We start from the raw sequence: 27,385 nt of genomic DNA on the forward strand, positions 1-27,385 counted from the left end.
TAGTTCCACTCTGTTAGCACGTCGTGGAACACTCCTTCCAAGTCGCTCCATAGAAGATTAGTTCCACTCTGTTAGCACGTCGTGGAACACTCCTTCCAAGTCGCTCCACGGAAGATTAGTTCCACTCTGTTAGTACGTCGTGGAACACTCCTTCCAAGTCGCTCCATAGAAGATTAGTTCCACTCTGTTAGCACGTCGTGGAACACTCCTTCCAAGTCGCTCCACGGAAGATTAGTTCCACTCTGTTAGCACGTCGTGGAACACTCCTTCCAAGTCGCTCCACGGAAGATTAGTTCCACTCTGTTAGCACGTCGTGGAACACTCCTTCCAAGTCGCTCCATAGAAGATTAGTTCCACTCTGTTAGCACGTCGTGGAACACTCCTTCCAAGTCGCTCCACGGAAGATTAGTTCCACTCTGTTAGCACGTTGTGGAACACTCCTTCCAAGTCGCTTCACGGAAGATTAGTTCCACTCTGTTAGCACGTCGTGGAACACTCCTTCCAAGTCGCTCCACGGAAGATTAGTTCCACTCTGTTAGCACGTCGTGGAACACTCCTTCCAAGTCGCTCCACGGAAGATTAGTTCCACTCTGTTAGCACGTCGTGGAACACTCCTTCCAAGTCGCTCCACGGAAGATTAGTTCCACTCTGTTAGCACGTCGTGGAACACTCCTTCCAAGTCGCTCCACGGAAGATTAGTTCCACTCTGTTAGCACGTCGTGGAACACTCCTTCCAAGTCGCTCCACGGAAGATTAGTTCCACTCTGTTAGCACGTCGTGGAACACTCCTTCCAAGTCGCTCCACGGAAGATTAGTTCCACTCTGTTAGCACGTCGTGGAACACTCCTTCCAAGTCGTTCATTATTTTCCATTTAACACATAGCCCCTCGTTGACTATCCCTTACTTGCCTTTTAGGTTACTGTCCTGCTAAAAGGTGGATTTGTTTCCCAGTGTCTGTTGGAAAGCAGACTGAAACAAGTTTTCATCTAGTACTTTGTCTGTGCTTAGATCTATTCCTTTTCTTTTTATATATATTTTTGCAGTATTACTTTAGTGCCTTACTACAGACAGGACACGTTTTTGAGTATATCTTTTTCTGTAGAGGCTTCCTTCTTTTCAAATCAATTCAAATGGTATTTGTCACATGCGCCGAATACAACAGGTGAGGTAGACCTTACAGTGAAGCGCTCACTTACAATCCCTTAACCAACAATGCAGTTTTAAGACAAATAAGTGTTAAGTGAAAAATGTATAAAAATGTGCAGGGGCACAGTGTAGTCAAGGTAATTGAGGTAATATGTATATGTAGGTAGAGTTAAAGTAAATATGATTACATAATAAACAGAGAGTAGCAGCAGCGTAAAAGAGGGGTTTTAGCCATTTGATTAGTTTTTCAGGAGTCTTATGGCTTGGGGGTAGAAGCTGTTAAGAAGCCTTTTGGACCTAGACTTGGCGCTCCGGTACCGCTTGCTGTGCGGTAGCAGAGAAAACAGTCTATGAGTAGGGTGACTGGAGTCTTTGACCATTTTTAGAGCCGCCTGGTATAGACACAACCTGGTATAGAGGTCCTGGATGGCAGGAAGCTTGGCCCCAGTTATGTACTAGGCTGCATTAAAGTCCCCGGCCACTAGGAGCGCCGCCTCTGGATGAGAGTTTTCCTGTTTCCTGTTTGCTTATACAGCCATTGAGTGCTGTCTTAGTGCCAGCATCGGTTTGTGGTGGAAAATAGATAGCTACGAAAACTCTCTTGATAAATAGTGTGGTTATCATGCTTATCATACTTATCATGCTTATCATGTGATACGCTACTCTACCTCTGGCTAGCAAAACCTTGAGCTTTTCTTACTATTAGATTTCGTGCACCAGCTGTTGTTTACAAATATACACAGACCGCCACCCCATGTCTTACCGGAGACCGTAGCTCGTCAATTTTGTTATCCAATGATTGTACGTTGGCTAATAGAACTGATGGTAGAGGCAGATTACCCACTCGCCGTCGGATCCTTATAAGGCACCCCCGACCTACATCCCCGATATCCCCGTCTCTTTCTCATGCGAATGACAGGGATTTGGGCCTTGTCAGGTGTCTAAAGTAAATCCTTCACGTCCGACTCATTAAAGAAAAACCTTTGTGCAGTACGAGGTGAGTAATCGTTGTCCTGATATCTAGGAGCTCTTTTCGTTCATAAGAGACGGTCATAAGAAACATTATGTACAAAATAAGTTACAAAAACGTGAAGAAACACACACAATAGCACAATTGGTTAGCAGACCGTAAAACAGCAGCCATCTCCTCGCCATGATAGGTTAGTATTGTGGAGTAATTACAATGTTGTTGATCCATCCTCAGTTTTCTCCTATCACAGCCATTCAACTCTAACTGGTTTAAAATCACCATTGGCCTCATGGTGAAATCCCTGAGCGGTTTCCTTCCTCTCCGGCAACTGAGTTAGGAAGGATGCCTGTATCATCGTAGTGACTGGGTGTATTGATACACCATTCAAAGTGTAATTAACTTCACCATGCTCAAAGGGATATCCAATGCCTGCTTTTATTTACCCATCTACCAATAGGTGCCCTTCTTTGCGAGGCATCGGAAAACCTCCCTGGTCTTTGTGGTTGAATCTGTGTTTGACATTCACTGCCCGACTGAAGGACCTTAAAGATAATTGTATGTGTTTGAGGTACAGAGATGAGGTTTTCATAAAAACATCATGTTAACCACCATTACTTTACTTACTTACTTTACTTACTTTACAAAGTTATTCCATGTGACTTATTATCTGACTTGTTAAGTACATTTTTACTCCTGAAGCTTTTAGGTTTGCCATAACAGAGGAGTTGAATACTTCTTGACTCAAGACATTTATTAAAATTTCTAAAAACATAATTCCACTTTAACATTATTGAGTATTGTGTGTAGATCAGTGACACAAAAATCTAAATGTAATACATTTTAAATTCACGCTGTAACACAACAAAACTTGGAAAAAGCCAATAGGTGTGAATACTTTCTTGAAGGTACTTTATAGTCATGTGAGTGTGCATACCGTCAGTGCATGATATGGTCAATGCAGATAGTCCGGGTAACTATTTAATTAACTATTTAGCAGTCTTATGGTAGAAGCTGTCTTGGATCCTGTAAATACAGGAATGAAAACATACAAGAATATAAACTCAGGACCGAATGTGTGTGTGTGACAGAGAGAGTGTGAGTCATTTGTAAAACAGGGAGTGCTCCAGTGGAGTGTGACAGCGTGTGTCAGTGTGTGTCTGCGTGTAGAGGGGATGATGCTCTGTGCTGTCACGGAGGGGTTACGGACCTGTGGATTATAGGGACTAGTGAGTCATACTGAACCTGGACTATAGGGACTAGTGAGTCTGAACCTGGACTATAGGGTCTAGTGAATCATACTGAACCTGGACTATAGGGTCTAGTGAGTCATACTGAACCTGGACTATAGGGACTAGTGAGTCATACTGAACCTGGACTATAGGGACTAGTGAGTCTGAACCTGGACTATAGGGTCTAGTGAGTCATACTGAACCTGGACTATAGGGACTAGTGAGTCATACTGAACCTGGACTATAGGGACTAGTGAGTCTGAACCTGGACTATAGGGTCTAGTGAATCATACTGAACCTGGACTATAGGGACTAGTGAGTCATACTGAACCTGGACTGTAGGGACTAGTGAGTCATACTGAACCTGGACTATAGGGACTAGTGAGTCATACTGAACCTGGACTGTAGGGACTAGTGAGTCATACTGAACCTGGACTGTAGGGACTAGTGAGTCATACTGAACCTGGACTGTAGGGACTAGTGAGTCAGACTGAACCTGGACTGTAGGGACTAGTGAGTCATACTGAACCTGGACTGTAGGGACTAGTGAGTCATACTGAACCTGGACTGTAGGGACTAGTGAGTCATACTGAACCTGGACTGTAGGGACTAGTGAGTCATACTGAACCTGGACTGTAGGGACTAGTGAGTCAGACTGAACCTGGACTGTAGGGACTAGTGAGTCATACTGAACCTGGACTATAGGGACTAGTGAGTCATACTGAACCTGGACTGTAGGGACTAGTGAGTCATACTGAACCTGGACTATAGGGACTAGTGAGTCTGAACCTGGATAATAGGGACTAGTGAGTCATACTGAACCTTGACTATAGGGACTAGTGAGTCTGAACCTGGACTATAGGGACTAGTGAGTCATACTGAACCTGGACTATAGGGACTAGTGAGTCATACTGAACCTGGACTGTAGGGACTAGTGAGTCATACTGAACCTGGACTATAGGGACTAGTGAGTCTGAACCTGGACTATAGGGACTAGTGAGTCATACTGAACCTTGACTATAGGGACTAGTGAGTCTGAACCTGGACTATAGGGACTAGTGAGTCTGAACCTGGACTATAGGGACTAGTGAGTCAGACTGAACCTGACTGAATATCAAACCACATCATACCCTATTTACATCCCACACCCAAAACTATTATGCTTGCGTTGTACAAGCCATGAGATCATTGGTTTCAGACTGCAGTGCAGTGGTTCAAAGTTCATGTTCTCTGTCTCTCTTCACCTGCTAGCGTTACCCCTCCCAGCCTCTGCCTGCGTCCCAAATGGCACCCTATTCCCTATATGACCACAGCCCTATGGGGCACCTTATGGGCCCTGGTCAAAAGTAGTGCACTACTTAGGGAACAGCCCTATGGGATACCTTATGGGCCCTGGTCAAAAGTAGTGCACTACTTAGGGAACAGGGTACCATTTGAGTCAGCCTCTGTTATTACGTGCTGGGGTAGCTATTGATCGTCACCCTACTTTAAAGGACAATTAAAGGGTTTCAAGCTGGGAGCTGGCCCCTCCCAGGCTCCTCATTGCTATTCAGTGTGTCGGGCTGACTGCTGGCCCCTGGTGGGACTAGTGCCCCCCCCCACCCCCCCCCCCCCCACCCTAATACCCCACACAGGCCTAGTCTTTGATTCATGTTCATTTCTCTATGAACACCAGGACCAATAAGCACTCTTTAATTGCCCGTTCATTAGGGGTCCAGGCGTGGCCAGGGCTCTCCATCACTGTGGGGTGCCCCCCCCCCCCCAATGAATGGATGAGGCCAGAGTCCAAGGGCAGGCCCAACAACACAATGCTCATTTAGGGGACAGGGGGGAAGTGGGGACAGGGGGATAGGGGTGAATGGGCTGCCATAGCTGGCTCATTGAGGACATTTGTTGGTTACTCAAAGTAAAGGTACAGTTACGATGGTTTAAATGCAGAAATATACGAGATACACAGATTGTTTTTGCACCTACCATGCTTCACGTCCGTAATGTTCATGTGATGTGAAATGTGTATATTTTGGGATGTGAAATGTGTATATTTTGGGATGTTAAATGTGTATATTTTGGGATGTGAAATGTGTATATTTTGGGATGTGAGCACTCCGTTTGTTGTTTGCCGTAACGAAGATCTGTTTGGGATGTTGTCAATAAAGCTGTCAGGAGCTTTAACAACTTCTGGTTTTTTATTTAAATGCAGCGTAGCCATAGGCTGTTATAGGTCATTTTCACTGCAAAAAAGCCAATAGTTTGATTTGAGATAAAAATGATCAGAGACAAAGAGATTCTGCACAATATATTCATCATATATTTTGGTTAAGCTCGATAAGACATAGGCTGCTATCTTTGTTGTGCCAATGAAGCACATTTAGTTTGAACTGAATCAAACTTGAAGTAAAATTAGTAATTTCTTCATCCTTTCCAGCAACTGGATGGCTAACCAGACTAGAGCAGCTCACCTACCTCTGTCTACGAGAACCAAGGAGAGAGAGAGAACAGGAGGAGAGAGAGAGAGAGCGAGAGAGAGAGAGAGAGAGAGAGAGAGAGAGAGAGAGAGAGAGAGAGAGAGAGAGAGAGAGACAGACAGACAGAGAGACAGATAGAGAGAGGGAGACAGAGACAGAGAGGGAGATGGAAGAGGGTCTAAGGGGGGCTTGGACCCTCTTCCATCTCTCTCTCTCTCTGTCTCTTTGTCTCTGTCTCTGTCTCTGTCTCTCTCTCTCTCTCTCTCTCCTCCTGTTCCAAGTCGTTCCACTGATCCCCACATGAATCTCCCCCGTTTCTCAAAAAAAACTTTTTCGTAATTTCCACTGTAATGGCTGTGCCTGAGGCGATAATATGATAATGGACTTGATATCACCTGTGGCGAACTTTTCTCTCCCTCCTAGGTCCTGCCGCGTTGCCTTTGATTAACGATGCGTGGTAATCCTGAGTGTGCGGGGCAGGCCACAGACGGAATCCCTCTCGTCTGTGGAGCGCTTTGCAACAAAAGGCACAGGTGGAATTACCGTCGCACCACCAATACCACACACATGGTGCTCGTGTACATTTAAAACACTCTCTCTCATGCACACACACACACACACACACACACACACACACACACGCACACACACACACACGCACACACGCACACACGCACACACACACACGCACACACGCACACACGCACACACGCACACACACACAACAATGACCCCATGACACATTGAGCTCTGTGCCTGTCCCATGGCGACACAAGCTGTTAAAACCTTTTAATTCCAGGGGGGGAAACAACGGTAGTTAAATAAGGAAAATGGTACTGCTGAGTTGCTTTTTCCTTCATCTCTTCATTATTTTCTCCTCCTCAGACCCTTTCTTTCTTTCATTCCCCTTGTTCCTACTGCTTTATTGGTTCAACCTCTGCATCCTGTTTTCTATACAACAGCACCACACTAGAAAGCATCATGGAACACTGCTCTATTGGAGAGAACTATGTGATTATTGGCCCACAAACAACTCTTCAAACCAAGACGTGACATCTGTTTTGAGTTGTGGAAGAAGCTAGAATATTGCACTTCAAGCCTACCCTGATGGGCTATTTTGGTTATACAATTAAGCGTTCAAACTCTCCTCTGATTACTCTATGGGATTGTAATCTCATGCTCTGATTAGACTCAGTGAATGGCGAATGGCCGATTGTACTGTAGTCAGTGAGGCGTTGGAATGTGCAGATTTAAAACAGGGCCCAGCGCATAGAATTACATCTATAATCACTGTGAATTATAGGAGCTCTGTGCCCCAACATCTAAACAGTGTCTGAACGACGTGGAAAAAACACCTGTACAATGTCAGAAGAAAGTCTGTACAATGTCTGAACAAAGTCTGAACAATATCCGAACAACATTTCAACGATGTCTGAATAACGCCTGAACACAACTTTAATGAGGGGTTAATTAGCTAGCGCTGACACCCAATTTAGCCCGAGCTAAGAACATATTCCTTAAAGGTGCACTGTACACACATCACCAACTAGGTGCTGGTTAGGAGGAACATTAATGATTCAGAGTCCTTGGGCCATTTGTTTGTTGTGTGTTTACAGATAAACTTGCATAGACACATACTGGACACATACTGGACACATACTGGACACATACCCTAAGAAAAAGATCCTGCCTCAAGGAAAACTTGATGTCATGGATGCATGGGTTTTTAAGTGTAACGGCCATTCCAAGCTCAATGTTTCGACAATGAGGATATAAGGACAGGTGCTGCTACGATGTAAACAACATGAGTTTCCCCAACTCATTTAGCTACAGTAGGTGTGGAATTTAGTCTCTAAGTGGTTTGTTCAAATAATTAAAAACCTTGCCACAAGTCATTCCCACATTGGAGAGGCTTTGTCTAAGCAAATGAAGGGAAATTAATTATAATTATGCCAGGAGGGCTTTAAATCCCAGATTAGCCCTTCAGATCCTCCACAATTTATGATCTGTGTTTTAATGAGGGCTTGCTCTGCAGCTGGCTCCTACCTCAACTGACTAACTATCAGTCAATGGAATCCATTAATTATTTTGTCATGGGTGACACCGGTATTGATAAAGTTTGTAAAGTCTCTGTGAAAAGGGTGGTTAGTTAGAATTATCTTAAAATAAATCCATCCCTCCTTTGATCTTCGATCAAGGTGCAGACGTGGCACTATGGGACTGGTTGTGTGTGTATCCATAAAGATCACTTTCAAGTAGTAAAACAGGAAGGGAGGAAAGAAGACTGACCTCCAGAGATGTTGTGGTAACCTGTCAAAGAGGGGTCAAGACCTCCGACCTCCTAACCGCTTATCTCTCTGGGAAAGGGGCGTGTTGTGGGGGTGAACGGGGGTGAGCTAGGGGGAGACATGGTTTTGGGTTTTGCCCTTGGTGGAAATGTGATGCCCCTTGTTACTGGTGAATTATTCACAGCATCTCTTGCGGTTTCATCTGAGGATTGCCTCTCGTCCTGAAACCCAACGCTCAGTCGGTGCTGATCCCCCGGGAGAATCCAAGTTCACTCCCCACAGCACCACGTCTTGGAAAAAGTGCCTACTGAGAGAGAGACAGAGAGCTTTTGTGAGTGCAATGTTTACTGTTAAGTTTTATTGTTTATTTGACTTTAGTTTATTATCTATTTCACTTGCTTTGGAAATAAATCAATCAAATGTAGTTATAAAGCCCTTCTTACATCAGCCGATGTCACAAAGTGCTATACAGAAACCCAGCCTAAAGCCCCAAACAGCAAGCAATGCAGATGTAGAAGCACGGTGGCTAGGAAAAACTCCCTGGAAAGGCAGGAACCTAGGAAGAAACCTAGAGAGGAACCTGGCTCTGAGGGGTGGCCAGTCCTCTTCTGGCTGTGCCGGGTTGAGATTATAACAGTACATGGCCAAGATGTTCAAACGTTCATAGATGACCAGCATGGTCAAATAATAATAATCACAGTGGTTGTAGAGGGCGCAACAGGTCAGCACCTCAGGAGTAAATGTCAGTTGGATTTTCAGAGCCGATCATTCAGAGTATCTCTACCGCTCCTGCTGTCTCCAGAAAGTTGACAACAGCAGGTCTGGGACAGGTAGCACGTCCGGTGAACAGGTCAGGGTTCCATAGCCGCAGGCAGAACAGTTGAAACTGGAGCAGCAATACGGCCAGGTGGACTGGGGACAGCAAGGAGACATCATGCCAGGTAGTCCTGAGGCATGGTCCTAGGGTTCAGGTCCTCCAGGTGGGGAGGGAGAGAGAATTAGAGGGAGCATACTTAAATTCACACAGGACACCAGATGAGACAGGAGAAATACTCCAGACATAACAGACTGACCCTAGCCCCCGACAGCATAAATAAATAGGTGGAGACAGGAGGGGTCAGGAGACACTGTGGCCCTGTCCAACGATACCCCCAGACAGGGCCAACTAGGCAGGATATAACCCCACACACTTTGCCAAATCACAGCCCCCACACCACTAGAGGGATATCTTCAACCACCAACTGAGACAAGGCTGAGTATAGCCCACGAAGATCTCCCCCACGGCACGAACCCGAGGGGGGCACCAAACCCAGACAGGAAGATCACGTCAGTGACTCAACCCCTCCTAGGGACGGGATGGAAGAGCACCAGTAAGCCAGTGACTCAGCCCCTGTAATAGGGTTAGAGGCAGAGAATCCCAGTGGAGAGAGGGGAACTGGCCAGGCAGAGACAGCAAGGGCGGTTCGTTGCTCCAGAGCCTTTCCGTTCACCTTCCCACTCCTGGGCCAGACTGCACTCAATCATAGGACCTACTGAAGAGATGAGTCTTCAGTAAAGACTTAAAGGTTGAGACCGAGTCTACGTCTTTCACATGGATAGGCAGACCATTCCATAAAAATGTAGCTTTATAGGAAAAAGCCCTGCCTCCAGCTCTTTGCTTAGAAATTCTAGGGACAGTAAGAAGGCCTGCGTCTTGTGACCGTAGCGTACGTGTAGGTATGTACGGCAGGACCAAATTGGAGAGATAGGTAGGAGCAAGCCCATGTTATGGTTTTTAGGTTAGCAGTAAAACCTTGAAATCAGCCCTAGCCTTAATAGGAAGCCAATGTAGAGAGGCTAGCACTGGAGTAATATGATCACATTTTTTGGTTGTAGTCAAGATTCCAGCAGCCGTGTTTAGCACTAACTGAAGTTTATTTAGTGCTTTATCCGAGTAGCCGGAAAGTAGAGCATTGCAGTAGTCTAATCTAGAAGTAACAAAAGCATGGATACATTTTTCTGCAGTATTTTTGGACAGAAAGTTTCTGATTTTTGCAATGTTACGTATGTGGAAAAAAGGTGTCCTTGAAACAGTCTTGATATATTTGTCAAAAGAGAGATCAGGGTCCAGAGTAACGCCGAGGTCCTTCACAGTTTTATTTGAGACGACTGTACAACCATCAAGATTAATTGTCAGATCCAACAGCAGATCCCTTTGCTTCTTGGGACCTAGAAATAGCATCTCTGTTTTGTCTGAGTTTAAAAGTAGAACATTTGCAGCCATCCAGTTCCTTATGTCTGAAACACAGGCTTCCAGGGAGGGCAATTTTGGGGCTTCTTTATCCTAACACGGAACCTTGAGGAACACCACAACTTACAGTTGATTTGTCAGAGGACAAACAATCCACAGAGACAAACTAATATCTTTCCGACAGACAAGATCTAAACCAGGCCAGAACTTGCCCGTGTAGATTTAGGTTTCCAATCTCTCTAAAAGTGCAGTCTCAGTGCTATGATGGGGTCTAAAACCAGACTGAAGCGTTTTGTATACATTGTTTGTCTTCAGGGAGGCAGTGATTTGCTGCGCAACAGCTTTTTCTAACATTTTTGAGAGGAATGGAAATTCGATATAGGCCGATAGTTTTAAAAATATTTTCTGGGTCAAGGTTTGGCATTTTCAAGAGATTCTTTATTACTGCCACTTTTAGTGAGTTTGGTACACATCCGGTAGATAGAGAGCCGTTCATTATGTTCAACATAGGAGGGCCAAGCACAGGAAGCAGCTCTTTCAGTAGTTTAGTTGGAATAGGGTCCAGTATGCAGCTTGAAGGTTTAGAGGCCATTACTATTTTCATGAATGTGTCAAGAGATATAGGATTAAAAAACTTGAGTGTCTCCCTTGATCCTAGGTCCTGGCAGAGTTGTGCAGACTCAGGACAACTGAGCTTAGGAGAAAAACGCAGATTTATAGAGAAGTCCGTAATTTGCTTCTAATGATCATGATCTTTTCGTCAAAGAAGTTCATGAATTTATCACTGCTGAAGTGAAAGCCATTCTCTCTTGGGGAATGCGTTTTAGTTAGCTTTGCGACAGTATCAAAAATAATTGTTCTTATTCTCCTCAATTAATTTGGAAAAATAGGATGATCGAGCAGCAGTGAGGGCTCTTCGATACTGCACGGTACTGTCTTTCCAAGCTAGTCGGAAGACTCCCAGTTTGGTGGAGCGACGTTCCCGTTCCAATTATCTGTTATAATTGTGTCCAGTGATGTCTACTGTTTGGGGATGACAGGCGTGTCCAGTCATGTCTACTGTTTGGGGATGACAGGCGTGTCCAGTGATGTCTACTGTTTGGGGATGACAGGCGTGTCCAGTGATGTCTACTGTTTGGGGATGACAGGCGTGTCCAGTGATGTCTACTGTTTGGGGATGACAGGCGTGTCCAGTGATGTCTACTGTTTGGGGATGACAGGCGTGTCCAGTGATGTCTACTGTTTGTGGATGACAGGCGTGTCCAGTGATGTCTACTGTTTGGGGATGACAGGCGTGTCCAGTGATGTCTACTGTTTGTGGATGACAGGCGTGTCCAGTGATGTCTACTGTTTGGGGATGACAGGCGTGTCCAGTGATGTCTACTGTTTGGGGATGACAGGCGTGTCCAGTGATGTCTACTGTTTGGGGATGACAGGCGTGTCCAGTGATGTCTACTGTTTGGGGATGACAGGCGTGTCCAGTGATGTCTACTGTTTGGGGATGACAGGCGTGTCCAGTGATGTCTACTGTTTGGGGATGACAGGCGTGTCCAGTGATGTCTACTGTTTGGGGATGACAGGCGTGTCCAGTGATGTCTACTGTTTGGGGATGACAGGCGTGTCCAGTGATGTCTACTGTTTGGGGATGACAGGCGTGTCCAGTGATGTCTACTGTTTGGGGATGACAGGCGTGTCCAGTGATGTCTACTGTTTGGGGCCCCTTTTTTATACAGTCTTTAAGCCCTGTGATAAAACAAGCCGTTCAACATTGGCTAGTAATGTTGTATAATCATTTACTTGTGTGTCAATGGATTTCTTCACGGTTGTCTTCCAATACTGAGAGCCTTACCTCACCGTACCGGACATCTATTTCTATTGGAGTGGTTTACCGATGTGGGGAAAAGGGCACTGTAAGGGATTTATAGTAGGGGTGTGTCAAGGAGTTCATGCCATCACTATGCCCATGTTCAACTCTTTCTTGGTTAATCACCAGAGTGAGATTGAGCCAAGAAACACCTGTCTCAAATGAGGCATGAGAGAACTAGTGTGAAGCAGCCATGCAGTGTTCAACAGAGCGCAGGTGTAATCTCCCCTCAGACAGCTGGCGTCAGCACTCATTTTGTCCACTTAGCAGATGCTCTTATCCAGAGCAACTTACAGGAGGAGCAATTAGAGTTAAGTGCCTTGTTCAAGGGCACATTGACAGATTTTTCACCTAGTCGGCTAGGGGATTTGAACCAACACCCTTTCGGTAGCTGTCCCAACACTCTTAACCGCTAGTTTACCTGCCAAACCACTAAGTGCTGAGATGAGCCACAAAGGCGTTTTAATGCTGCCCCAAAACGCCAGGTTGGAAAGTAAGTAAATTAAGTTCTGAGAATGTATATAAAAAGTTAGATGTGATTTATACTGTTTATGTTTCAATGACCTTTCATTACTGAACACATTTCAGCCTTTTTTGGTCCATTTGTTGTATCTTTCCATCCCTTCAGTATTTCAGTGAGTAAACAGTAGCAGTTTCACACAAACACAAATGTGGTGACAACCATACAAACACTTGCATTTGTGAAATAAGTAACAAGGCCACCGAAATACAGCATTAGCGACTTTATTTAGATATTTGTTGTTGTTGTTGCATAGGAAATGCATATCTTGATTCCAGTAATTGATTCTGCGTGGACATGATGGTTTCACTAATTGAAATGAGAAGGATGATTTTACACCAGTAATAAAAAAACAACAGTAAAAAGGAAAATGAAAAAAAAACAACGGTCACACAAGGTGTTCGGACAACCGACAGGTAACAACAACTCACATCATAACAGAAGATACAATGGCAGTCAACAAACAATGGCGCTAGTAACATCCAACAAACAATAGGTGCTCAATGGTTCACTGTTCTGTTCCATAAAAGTATAGTAGAGGCACAAGGTATTAGTCAGTTTCACTTATCTGTTGAATACTAAAATGTTTGATTGTGATTTATGAGGACCGAATGGAATGGTGGTTTGTGAGGACTCGCGGAGGCAGTGACGGGGATGCTGGGATATGAAGTCTTGGTGACGTGGATGCTGGGATATGAAGTCTTGGTGACGTGGATGCTGGGATATGAAGCCTTTGTGATAAGGATGTGGGACTCAGACTGCACCAGGAGTTCATTGATCTCCTCCCTCTGTCACTCAGGTTCACTCAAGCTGACCTTTGTCAAGATTGTCTTCGTTAGTATTCGCTAGTTTGACCATGGTGGAGATTTGAGACTCAAGGCTAGGGGAAGTTGCGGTATTCACTAACGCACCATATGAACAGGTGTCTACAATAGTTCCACTCCTGGTTTGATGTAAAAAGGTTCAAGACTAGTCTACTAAAGTCCACTTGTAATATGAAGGAAAGTGACGTCAGATTGAAATAGCCTACAGCTTAAATGTTGGTATCAAAGAGGGCTGCTTCCCACGTTGACCAGCTGACCAGTTTGGAACATAGGGAGTTAAGATGTTGGGAAGTCTATCCCTGGGTGAGCCAATTGAGCTAACAGGATTGGGGATTAGCATTGTTTAACCGAGAGTCTCTTAGGTGTGCATAGCTGTCTTTCTGGAACTTTCCCATCCACCTTCGCACTGATTTGCCTCTCTTTTGAAGTGCTTCCCTAAGAGCAGGCCTCTCAGAAAGCCCACCTTCGGGCCTCTCGGCGGCTCAATGAGGGATTCTGTCCTCAATAGTGCTGAACGGAGCAGAAATGACTGCAGCCATTGATTCCTCCCCCTTAACAAAGGGCGTGTGAGGGAGATTCACGCTGGAGCTGCAGTGCTTCTCATAGTTCTCATCAATGGTACTCCTGTACTTGAGAAGAGTAGGGAGTTCTGGAGTTCTGTGTCCCCCCCAGTAGAGAGAGAGAGCTTAGTCCTGATGGTCAGTCGGTGCAGATTGTCTAAGGAGTGCGGGAGTGGAGGGGAGGGGGGATCTTAGCTAGCTGGCTCCACTGAACACCTAGCCTAGTCATCATGGTACCATCACCGCCTAAAGTCAATGAGGTTGATTGGAAGGAGTGCAACAAAAACACTGACATGAACATGAAGATACTTCTCATGGCAGCCAGATACCCTCCAAAAAACTTGATAACTCAAAAGTCGGATGAGGATGGAGTCAGGATGGTAGAAATAAAGAAAACATTTGAGGTTTAGGGAGATAAGAGAAGGGGTAAAAGGAGTATAAATGATGGGAAGGATAAAATAATAAACAAACATAAAATTAATTTTTGTAGATACATTCTAAACAGCTTACTAGGCGATTATGGAAGAGCATGCGATTCTATCTCTAAGGTTATTGTACATGAGCTATAATCAGAGGGGTCTGACAGACAGCAAAGGCTACTGGTGTTCAGAGATTTAAACAATTACAAACAATTATCATATTCAGTAGAGCAATATAATACAGTTCACAGGCACTACATCTTCTTCATATATCATGTCATATGCTGGTTTCTTCTAGATTTTCATGTTTGATCTTTAAGCTGGGATCTCGAAAATAAAACAATTAGTCATAAAAGAAGGCAAAGTAGATACCAAAGATCTCCATTTGAAATATACACACATATACATGGATAATATGTGTATATATACTATGTGGATATATATTTAATCAGTGCATAGTTGCCATGCAGATTAAACTGCTAGGCTTATACGTTGTCAGAAAGCAGGATAATAAGTTCAATTTGTCTCATTTGATCATTTCACTCTCCTTCAGGGGCTTGGTTTACTACTTAGCACCATGTAATGGTTTTTCAAGAGGATAAATAAATATCTTTGCAAAGGATTATTGACACTATTTATTCATTAGAGTGGAGAGCTATGGAACAGCTTCCATGTTAACTCCCTTCGCATGAAATGACTTTCTGTTATCCCTTCAATGAAGATGTAACATACTGTACCTCCCTATTGTTTTGCAATGAATTTGGTTCTATACACAGACAACAATGTGAAGAATGTTTACTTCATTTTCTAAATATGATCAACCCCTAAACTAAATTATAAATCGGGTGGTTTGAGCCCTGAATGCTGATTGGCTGAAAGCCATGGTATATGGTATACCATGGGTATGACACAACATACATTTTTACTGCTCTAATAGCAATTAGACACCTCGGGGGGTTGTGGTATATGGTCAATATACCACTGCTAAGGGCTGTATCCAGGCTCTCCGCTTTGCATCGTGTATAAGAACAGCCTTTAGCCGTGGAGTAGTGGCCGTATACCACACCTCCTCGGGCCATATTGTTTAATTTTTCCGTATGTATAAAAGGCAACTTTTCCATCTGGGTTCAATGCCAGGGAGAAAAGAGCTCAGTTGGTACAGTATCATGTGTCTTTGGACAGAAGTGTCTCAGGGTTCATTGAAGCTCTTCCCATGTCTTGCCCGATTGCCACACCGTTAGCGAATGCCATTCTGCCTATGTATTACACCCATTGGTATATTTCACATATTTAGGTGTCTAAATGGATTGAAAAGTATTACATGTTGTTTCTTTAGCTGAAGCATGAAACATTGTATTAGGATTCTTCAGCCCTAAACCAATGACTCTACAAATGGAAAATCACTACATCAACAACGCCCACGACAATTTGTACAGACGAAAGACAAGAAAGGCCTTTGATGTGCGTTCGCAAAGCCTGGCCGTTATTCAACCCTGTTTCCTGATCTACGGGCAGAATTCCTCAGACGGTGGTCAAAATAGATATTGTTTCACGGGGATGAAACAGAGTGGCTGGGCTGTCTAAGGCATTGCATCGCAGTGCTAGAGGCGTCACTACAGACCCTGGTTCGATCCCAGGCCGTATCACAACCGGCCGTGGTCGGGAGTCCAATAGGGCGGCACACAATTGGCCCAGCATCGGCCGGGTTAGGGGAGGGTTTGGCCGGGGTAGGCCGTCATTGTAAGGTAAGAATTTGTTCTTAACTGACTTGCCTAGTTAAGAAAAGGTTAAATAAAATAGCCTAACTGACTGGATGGGAAAGGGATGGTGTGAAAGCTCTTCTTGTAGGCTGAACAGCTCGTCAATATGAACCGTTCGGTGTCCCCTCTATTTCTCCAGGACTACCTAGTGTATACTTCTCCAACGAGACTACAAGGTCACTACACAGGGTTGTTACACGAGAGCTTCATCAAGAGACTAAGGGAACAATTAAAAGCCAGATCCTTCATTTTGGGAAATGACTCTTTCTGTTGGGTCCTTTTGCTCTGTCAGATGGCATTGTATTCTCCTAGGACTACTTAGTGGTCTTTACTATTGGAGTCTGTGGGCTTCTAAAGGAGATCTGATACGGTTGTACATACACAGGGCTACCACTCAGGTGTGGTATCGCCAACCGTGTATCGTCTTTCCACCCTCTGCTGTACGTTACGATATTCCCCAGTTATGTGTTTCAGCATTACAGCTCAACTCGGTTCCAGAGACACTCCAAAGGGTGTTTGGCAAAATGTTGAGAATAAGAAGCCCAAGATAAGATGTGGGTGAAGGGAAAGGCCAGGCCATCTTGAGTGAGTTAAATGTGTATATGTTGGTGGTGAATGGTTAGGATATGGTTAGGATATGGTTAGGATATGGTTAGGATATGGTTAGGATATGGTTACCTGAGGAGATGGAAGAAAAGTAGTACAACTGAAAATGTCAGTAGTGTTAAATTGTAAACTCTAATTTCTTGAGGTGATATTCCAAAATGTCTCTATTAGCACAAAATGTGAATTAAAGCTTGCCGATTCAGTTAAACATCAAAATCTTTGAGGTTCCCAGTTTGAGGGAGCAGAGGGTGACTGCAGATAAGTTGTGTACAGGTTATTCTACACACCTTCCCATGCAGCTCCTGTCTATAGGCTGTTCATAGCCCTGTTACAAAGTTTCAGGAAACTTGTACAATACTTATTTTTTTAACTCACCCCTATCTAGGCAAGCGGTGTGTGTTTGTTGGCGGTAACCGTGTTTTGCAAATGCAATGAAGAACAGCAAGTGAGTGTGTCAATGGAAAGTGGTGTGAGAGGACCCACGGTTTATGAGGACTATTTGGTGATGAAGTGGGGTGGCAGGTAGCCTAGTGGTTAGAGCGTTGGGCCAGTAACCGAAAGGTTGCTAGATCGAATCCCCGAGCTGACAAGGTAAAATTCTGTCGTTCTGCCCCTGAACAAGGCAGTTAACCCACTGTTCCCCGGGAGAACGTCATTGTAAATACGAGTTTGTTCTTAGCTGACTTGCCTAGTTAAATAAATCAATAAAAAGGGTTGAGAGAGGGAAATAAATATGTGAAAAAGGAAAAGAATCATGTTGCATATCAAGCTGTTTATTTTCCTGCATGGAATGGTGAACAGAAAAAAAGATACCTGGATGTATTTATAATAGGGGCATCTGTCTGTCTATGTCTGCCTTTGTCTGCCTAAACTAAAAAAAAATATGCATAAAAAAACGCTATATTTTCTTACCAATTTCCTTAAAATTACCTAAATTTACCTTCATCAACACTGATGCAACAAATAACCTTCAAAACATACAGTATACTGTAACATCCATTTACAATGGGCTTTTCACCTCAATACCCTATACTTTTTAAGTATAGGAATATGCTGTACCATCAAAAGAAGAAAAAGTCCTTAAATACATTTTTAAAAAACAAAAAAAAGGAAAACGGGAAAGTTTTCAACTTAAATCCAGTTCCCAGAGAACAAACAAACCCCATTCTATTACTGTGGCCTTAATACAAACAATCAGAAAATTCACAACACTAGTTTTTCTCCTCATTTAATCAATGTTACAAAAGTCCTGCATTATAAAATAGGGCAGCTTTAAAATCAGTGTAATTAATAAAACTATACAACATACAAACACCAGGTCTCCTACAGTCAGGGCTTTCAGCCTGCTCCATCGCTTCCTTGTCTTTTTTTAGGTGTTCCTTTGTCATCATCAACTCTTCTCCCCACTTCTATACCCAGAACTAAATTACACACAACACAAGAACAAAAACAGACTGCCCAAACTATTGCTTAGTTTTTCTGTCTTTAAAAAGGGTGTCATTTTGTCGTATCTTACACACACACACAGCCAAATCTTGCTGATTAGATGCTAGGCTGTTCACAACGAGTTTTTGTGACAAAAAATGTCCGTGCAATTGTTTTTTCCCTTCGCTTTTAAGCCGTGGAAGCCGTTTCTTTTCAATATTCTCACTATTGTCATTTGTTTCACATTTAGTGCAGATAATTAGGAAAGTAATGCCCAACTCATCGCTAAAGGGTAGGCAAGAACAAAGACAAAAACTGTCACACTAAAGGACAAACACAACCCACGAAGTCTTACAACTAAACCATCACGAAGGCTTCCCCCCAAAAACATATCATTGACTTGTTTAACTGATAAATGTAATAGACAGATCAACAGGTAAACAATGAATCTAATCGTCTGGAAGTCTGTTGAAATGGAGGAAATAGAAAGTGGCATTTTATTTGTTGGACGTCATATTTTCTTGTCTGTCAAATGTGGATTTTGTGATGGAGAGGAAGTTTGACTTGTTTAAGACTTGCTTGTGACCCCCCCCCCCCAAAAAAGGAGAACCCTAATATATTTTGCGGTCGACTTGTTAGTGTTGAAAACAAAGACAGTAGAATACCCGAGCGAGGCTGACTGGGCTTTGCGAGCCCTTTGTTCTCCAGGAGTGGGTCTGCCTAGGGGACCGACCACCAACCATGTAGCCAGTCAAGTGCAACCTAACTGTGGTAAAAAAAATAAAAATAAACATCACAAACAAATGACTAAATGACTGTCTACATGAGTGCAAGCAGCTATTGCATATTATTTTCTCTTTATTCATTTCTGAATAAAAAAAATATTAAAAAAAGGAAAACTCCAAAGCCAAAAGAAGTTTCCATTTAGAAATTTCAGCAACATCCATAAATATCTATAGATTAGTATTCTCAACACAAAAAAGGGTTAAGGGTCGATGACTGGGGGGTTAACTAAACTATCTTCAAGATATAAAGAGGTCTATTCCTACTTACGGAATGAGTAAAAAGGGGGCCATGTCGGGGTGATTGACGCTGGCCTAGTTAAACAGCAGTACAAGACAGATATAGTGTTTCAGGTCTTCTACACACACAGCACCTCCATGTTGCATCATAGTGTGCTGTCGTACAGGCCTGAGATGTCTTCCATTTCATCATTCATGTTTCTTATCAGTATAACAACGCTGATTCAGTTTCTACACAATGGGAGGTGGGGGATGAAAACAAATAAGAAACAAGGTCAACTCTCCACATTGGAACATTGTGCAACAGCTCGGGACTAGACCATCGCTCAAGGCACATTTATGAGGAACAATTGTTTCGTGCAATTAGAGAACATACGAACGAAATATATACTTTAAGATTAGAGTTTTTTTGTTGTTGATCATTTCAAGAGGGAACGAAAGAGGAAAAACGATTCAGAAATGATGAGAAGCGAAGAAGAGTCTGAAAGACGTTGGAGCTGGTTGATTGTGAAGGCCAGCAGTAAAAAAAGCCTCTCGAAGGGCCAAACAGATAGAGTCTATTGGCAAGTGCCTGATGTTGGGATTAGGATACTGTGTCTTTATTCACTAACTCTAATCTATGTAAAGGTTTGTCACTAACACTACAACATGCAGATAAAAAAACAACATTTTTAATACTTTTATTCAGTTTTGATCGAGGGTGGATGAGTCAGTCTTAACAATGTGTATATATATATATATATATATATATATATATATAGTATAGGAAAGAAAAACAAAACGTCAATAAGTGGTAAGTTGCATGCGAAGCAACTGAAAAGCTTCGCCGTCTGGTTGCAATCTTGCCTTGATGTAGATATCAATGTGTTTTCAACACAAATGGTCACTCTTTCTCACTCAACTACAATCCTCTGATTAGACTCCCAGCCCATAAACCAACTGCAGGAACAAGTGCTTCTGATTGGACAAGGCTTAGAGAAGGCCTAGCCAATCAAACAGGAAAACCAGAACTTGGATGCGCGGTAAAGTGGAGATTAATGTTTTCGATATTTGCTCACATTGTATGTTCTTGATTTTGCCTCATGAGAAATTTCAACTACTACTTATTTCTTTTAAAATCAAGCGCTTTCTTAAAATAAGTTAATCACTTTGCTTTTTTAAAATTAATAGCAGACTAGATTCAAAGCTGCAAGAAATGCTTTAAAATGGATTGTTTAAAATTACAATGTTTCTAAAAGGGATTTACATTTTTTACATTCTACGATACTAGCAAATTTACAAGATGAACAAACAAACAAATAAAAGACAACAAAAGCTCAATACATCTGTTATTTTCTCACCAGACCATCGTGCTAGTTGACTTTTTTTTGTACCCCGATATTTTAGAGGTGTGAATGGACTAGGAAGAAAAATATATGATTTTCAACTATTTTAACAACATATCCTACAAAGATATTTAATTATCCAACCACTATCCAACGAAATTGCACTGTCCTCAATTCGATATTCCACTGTTCACGATAGTCATAGATGTCTCCAGTCAGTTTGTAGAATTATAGACCTTCGCCCTTTTGCATTGTATAGCATTGTAAAACCGTTAGTTTGAACTGAAATGACCTCTATACAAAAATGTAACATGAACAAGCCTCCCAGTCAGAGGTTTTCTCACAAGCTTCTCATTGAAATACTTCTCTTCTTGTTGCAGGCTTTAAACCAGTTTCAATATGTCACCTGATTGACCGATATTAAACATGAATACCCCATCCCCTCTCTGGTCCCCTGTGAGTTCATAGTGTTGGTTGTTCTCCTCTGCATGGTCTTTCAGCTGCACTGCTGTCCCTGGAAAAGCCCCGTGGTGGGGTGAAGACCTTCAGACCTTCAGACTCTTGGCTGTGGGGGAGTGTCCCTCCTCAGGGTGGGTGCTGGGTAGGTCTGGTTTGGGGTAGGGTGGGGAGACTGAGAGGTATTAACTGGTTGGTATCTGACCCAGCTAAAACCTCTACCTCCGTGAGCCACTGAACCGAAAACAGAGTCCGGTAACAAACATAGAACAAAAGGAACAAGAGCTCTGATCTTCCTCTCGTTTCGGGACATGTGACGCCAGCAGAGCTTTATACACACATGTACACGGGACTCTTAGGTCTCTGTGCCGGACCTTCTCCACAGGTCGGCTACGGCAACGAAGGGTTGAGGGAAGCTCTTTTATTTAGTCAGGTGATGTCTCCCCCCTCTGCGGCAAAGTGGGGACGACGAGAAGAAATACAAAAATAAACAAACACAACGTGTACCAGGAAACATACGCTAGCTCTCTCTTGGAGCTCCAGCTAGCACATCCAATAGACAGCTGGGGGGACTGGTACTATATATGAATATAGACATATGAACCATATGAATGAGGGTATATATGGGCTGTATAGATATATAGTATGTACGTGTGTAAGCAGTCAGTAGCTCTGCTCTTGTTTTTGGGGGATGGGAGAGGGCGGGGTGGTCTGTTGTAGCCATGCAGTGACAGATTTGAGGGGTTGGGCTTCTCTCTGTCAAACAGGTGAGCACGTTTGCAGGGTTTCAGGTTAGGTCGCACTCAGGGGAGAAAGTAGGGGGTCCAGCGATCTGTCCAGCGGGCTGTCCAGCGATCTGTCCAGTGGGCTTTCCAGCGATCTGTCCAGCGGGCTGCTAGGGGGTCTGGAGTCCCTAGCCCAGGTACCACTGCAGAACAGAGAGAGGGATGAAGGGAGACAGAAGACAGTTGAGATAAAGTTAATTTAAGCAGACAATAGATCAGTTCCTTTGCCTCAAGTCGGTGCTCTACCTTTCCATTTCCTTTCCATCTCTGTCTCACTCCCTCTCTACTGAGTACCTAGCTGCTAGGCAAGGGTGTTCCTATACCCTCTATCCAGCCGGTCACTGTGTGCCTTCTGAACAACTTCTGCCATGCTTTACTGTGTTTAAGGTAGAGAGAAAGGGAGAGAGAGAGGAAAAAAAGAGACAGACAGACAGACAGACAGACAGACAGACAGACAGACAGACAGACAGACAGACAGACAGACAGACAGACAGACAGAGAGACAGAGCGAGACAGACAGACAGACAGACAGCCAGACAGACAGACAGACAGACAGACAGACAGACAGACAGACAGACAGACAGAGAGAGAGACAGAGAGACAGAGAGACAGAGCGAGACAGACAGACAGACAGACAGACAGACAGACAGACAGACAGACAGAGAGAGAGAGAGAGAGGGGGAGGGGGAGGGGAGGTGGTTCTTCAGGTTAGCTGACTGGCCCTCCGTAATCCTTCACTCCATTGTTCACGTTTTCAGCAATTGAGCAAGCGCCCCTCCTTCTCTTCTCTCCGTTTCTCTCCTCCGTCCTCCCATCTCAACATCCCTCATCCCTGCCCCAAGTTCAAGTTCATCCCCGCGCTACGTCATGTCTGGTTGCCCGTGACAACCAGACAGACGTCGACGTGACTACCATTAGGAAGACCCAGGTTGCCTTCCTGTGTATCCCTCTTTCTCCCTCTCTTTCTCCTTCTCTGTTCTCTCTTGTCACTGTTCTGTGAAGTTGGAGCACCCAGCCGCCGCCGCAGACACAAATACATCGCTATTGATTCAGAGGGAGCTCACACACACACACACACAAACACACGCCGCCAGCCCCTCTTCTGACACACACACACTCCGCCAGCCCCTCTTCCGAGACACACACACTCCGCCAGCCCCTCTTCCAACACACACACACACACACACACACTCCGCCAGGCCCTCTTGCGACACACACATACACGCACGCACTCTGAAACAAATGCACACATGGAAACCAACTTTGTCTCTACCTGCTGGAAGTAAATAACAGACTGCTGTCTCTCCCTTCTGCTCTACTTACAATGAAACACACTTCAACATAAAGACACAATGACAAATATAGGATATAATCACCAAACTAAGTCATGAGACTAGAGGGGACCCAAAGCTAAAGCGCTTCAAATAAAGGTATTGTTTGTGTGTGTGCCGTATGTGTCTATTGTATCTGTGTGTTGTTTGTGTGTCTGTACTGTGGGTGTGTGTGTCTGTACTGTGTGTGTGTGTGTGTGTGTGTGTGTGTGTGTGTGTGTGTGTGTGTGTGTGTGTGTGTGTGTCTGTACTGTGGGAGTGCCGTATGTGTCTATTGTATCTGTGTGTTGTGTGTGTGTCTGTACTGTGTGTGTGTGTGTGTGTGTGTGTGTGTGTGTGTGTGTGTGTGTGTGTGTGTGTGTGTGTGTGTGTGTGTGTGTCTGTACTGTGTGTGTGTGTGTGTGTCTGTACTGTGTGTGTATATCTGTACAGTGGGTGTATATCTGTACAGTGGGTGTGTGTGTGCCTGTACTATGGGTGTGTGGGTGTCTGTACTGTGGGTGTGTGTGACTGTACTGTGTGTGTGTGTGTCTGTACTACGGGTGTGTGAGTGTCTGTACTGTGGGTGTCTGTACTGTGGGTGTGTGTGTCCGTACTGTGGGTGTGTGTGACTGTACTGTGTGTGTGTGTCAGTGGGTGTGCTCCTGCAGGTTGCTAGCCGGTCTGTCGCCTGCCTGAGCAGGACTAGCTCCTGACTGGTTGAAATTCTACTGTCGACACGATGCTGCTCGGCGGCAGGGAAGACTGGAATGTTTTTAATCAATACAAGTTACTGACTCTAGGACTTTCTGTCTCATTCTCTCTCTCTCTCTCTCTCTCTCTCTCTCTCTCTCTCTCTCTCTCTCTCCCTCCGTCCCTCCCTCCCCCTCTCTCTCCTCTCTTCCTTTCCTCTCTCGCTCTCCCTCCCTCCCTCTCTCTCTCGCTCCTCTCTTCCTTTCCTCTCTCTCTCTCTCTCTCGGTCCCTCCCCCCTCTCTTCCTTTCCTCTCTCTCCCTCCGTCCCTCCCCCCTCTCTCTCCCCATCCACCATCTTTGTCTACTCAAACTTTTCATCCACTCCACCTCTACCTACTCCTTTTTCTTCTCATCCCTCCTTCACTAACTCCCTCCATCTTCCCCTTGTCCCGATAAGACTGAGGAGAGGGGGTCTTGCAGACCAAACACTGTGTCTGTGTGTGTGTGTGTGTGTGGGGGGGGGGGGGGGGGTAGTGTTACCACACAGTGGGCTGGTGCTGACAGCTGTGATTTAGACTGCAGATACTGCATCAGAGCAGAGGGCAGAGAGAGAGATGGGGTAGTGAGAGAGAGAGAGAGAGATGGAGAGAGAAAGACAGAAAGAGAGATGGGGTAGGGAGAGAGAGAGAAAGTTAGAATGTCCACACACAGTTATTAGCATAGGGACACGTTCACTCTATTAGCAGTGTGTGTTGTGAACCAGAAGACAGAGGGGCTGTTGTTGAGGACATGTGGTGCTCTGCTGAGCTGGGCTCTGTGGGCTGGGCTCTGTGGGCTGGTCTCTGTGGGTTTGGCTCTGCTGGGCTGGGCTCTGCTGGGCTGGGCTCTGTGGGCTGGGCTCTGTGGGCTGGGCTGGGCTCTGTGGGCTGGGCTCTGTGGGCTGGGCTCTGTGGGCTGGGCTGGGCTCTGTGGGCTCTGCTGGGCTGGGCTCTGTGGGCTGGGCTCTGTGGGCTGGGCTCTGTGGGCTGGGCTGGGCTCTGTGGGCTGGGCTGGGCTCTGTGGGCTGGGCTCTGCTGGGCTGGGCTCTGTGGGCTGTGCTGGGCTGGGCTCTGTGGGCTGGGCTCTGTAGGCTGGGCTCTGTAGGCTGGGCTCTGCTGGGCTGGGCTCTGCTGGGCTGGGATCTGTGGGCTGGGCTTGGCTCTGCTGGGATGGGCTTGGCTCGGCTGGGCTGGGCTTGGCTCTGTGGGCTGGACTTCGCTCTGCTGGGCTGGGCTTGGCTCTGCTGGGCAGGGCTCTGTGGGCTCTGCTGGGCTGGGCTCTGCCGGGCTGGGCTCTGCTGGGCTGGTTGGAGCTGGTGCCTGGGGCCCACTTTAACACCAACCATTACACTGAGGTGTGTTCTAGTGCCCACAGGAAAGCCTACCAGATGCGCGTCTGGGATGAGCAATGCCATGCGTTGTCGGGCTGGAGCGGGCACCTGGAGGGTGGGGCGGGACATGGCCATTTGTGACCCTTGTGTGCCACCAGTTACCGGGTGAGGATCTCCACCACACGCATTACATACTTCAGTCATCCTCTTTTTCTCTCCCTCTCCCTCTCCCTTTCTCAATCTCTTTCTTTATCCTCCTCCCTTTTGGTCTTCCTCTCTATCTATCTCTCCCTCTACCCCCCCCCCCACCCCCCCCCCCCTCTCCCTTGCTCCCTGAATGAGACATAAAACTGTAAAAGCACAGGCTTCTTTTGGGAGGTTAGAGATGATTATAGCCCTGTTTTTTATTCGAGACACTCTTTCTAGCTCCAACCTGGCTCTAGACAGATACTCTGCTCTCTGTCACACACTCACACACCATAATTGTCAATAGGGGACAGCTGAGGTTGTACTGTGAGAGCCAGACATTCAGGCCAGTAAAAGTGGTGGTGGGGAGTAGGACTTTCACAGCAGAGAAAGAGGGAGGGAGAGATAGAGAGAGAGAGAGAGAGAGAGAGAGAGAGAGAGAGAGAGAGAGAGAGAGAGAGAGAGAGAGAGAGGAGCACTAGAGACAGAAAAAGGGGGGAGATGGAGACAAAGGCAGAGAGTAAGAAATGGAGCGAGATAAATAGATATACACTGAGTTTACAAAACATTATGAACACCTGCTCTTTCCATGTTAAGGCAGCCCCCCACACCTCTCCGATTCAGTTAAATGAGGAACTGTACAACTGACTAGGTATCCCCCTTTCCCTTCCATAGACTGACCAGGTGAAACCTGGTGAAAGCTATGATCCCTTATTGATGTTACTTGTTAAATCCACTTCAATCAGTGTAGATGAAGGGGAGGTGACAGGTTAAATAAGGATTTTTAAGCCCTGAGACAATTGAAACATGGATTGTGTATGTGGGCCATCCAGAGGGTGAATGGGCAAGACAAAAGATTGAAGTGCCTTTGAACGGGGTATGGTAGTAGGTGCCAGGTGCACCGGTTTGTGTCAAGAACTGCAAAGCTGCTGGGTATTTTCACGCTCAACAGTTTCCCGTGTGCATCAAGAATGGTCCACCACCCAAAGGACATCCATACAACTATGGGAAGCATTGGAGTCAACATGGGCCAGCATCCCTGTGGAATGCTTTCAACACCTTGTAGAGTCCACGCCCCGATGAATTGGGGGCGGGGGGCGTAATTCAAAATTAGGAAGGTGTTCCCAATGTTTGGTATAGTCAGATAGATAGATATGAGAGAGAGAGAGAGAGAGAGAGAGAGAGAGAGAGAGACAGAGACAGAGACAGAGACAGAGACAGAGAGAGAGAGAGAGACAGAGACAGAGACAGAGACAGAGACAGAGACAGAGAGAGAGATAGAGAGAGAGAGAGAGAGAGAGAGAGAGAGAGAGAGAGAGAGAGATAGAGAGAGAGAGAGAGAGAGATAGAGAGAGAGAGAGAGAGAGAGAGAGACAGAGAGATAGAGAGAGACAGAGATAGAGAGAGACAGAGAGAGAGACAGAGAGAGAGACAGAGAGAGAGAGACCAGGCGTACAGCCCCGGGGTTGGAACAGTAAATACTACACAGGCCCGGGGAGAGAGAAAGGTGGGGATTCCAACACCCTGTGTCGACAGCTGTGTGCTCTGGGCGATGTGTATGTGTACGAGTGTGTGATATCAAACCAACCAAAGAGAGAGAGAGTAACCATCTAAACCCCTCCTGCTTTTTGAAAGTCAACTTTAGCTCATCAAAAGTAAAAAATAAAAAATATGTAAATATGGATTTTACATTTATATTTGTTAGTGTATTTTTGTTCTATTTAACTATAAAGTGTATTGAGGTGTTTAAATGATAGATAGTGATAGATAGTTAGTGGTAGATAGTTAGTGGTAGTTAGTTAGTGGTAGTTAGTTAGTGGTAGATAGTTAGTGGTAGTTAGTGGTAGATAGTTAGTGGTAGTTAGTGGTCGATAGTCAGTGGTAGTTAGTGATAGATAGTTAGTGATAGATAGTTAGTGATAGATAGTTAG

General features: G+C 44.9%; 1 protein-coding gene across 4 annotated transcripts in view; it reads right to left on the minus strand.

Annotated features, from left to right (window-relative positions):
* Positions 1–13,022: 13,022 nt before the first annotated feature.
* The window catches only part of LOC139423857 (nuclear factor 1 A-type-like), a 283,093-nt gene continuing 268,730 nt past the window's right edge, over positions 13,023–27,385 (minus strand). For all 4 annotated transcript variants that reach the window (XM_071175606.1, XM_071175531.1, XM_071175758.1 and 1 more), the window contains one exon: positions 13,023–22,038. In XM_071175606.1, the coding sequence (XP_071031707.1) occupies positions 22,024–22,038 (15 nt within the window). In that variant the 3' untranslated portion in view covers positions 13,023–22,023. The remainder of the gene's footprint in view (positions 22,039–27,385) is intronic.

This window comes from Oncorhynchus clarkii, chromosome 1, assembly GCF_045791955.1.
Source record: "Oncorhynchus clarkii lewisi isolate Uvic-CL-2024 chromosome 1, UVic_Ocla_1.0, whole genome shotgun sequence".
Lineage (NCBI taxonomy): Eukaryota > Metazoa > Chordata > Actinopteri > Salmoniformes > Salmonidae > Oncorhynchus > Oncorhynchus clarkii.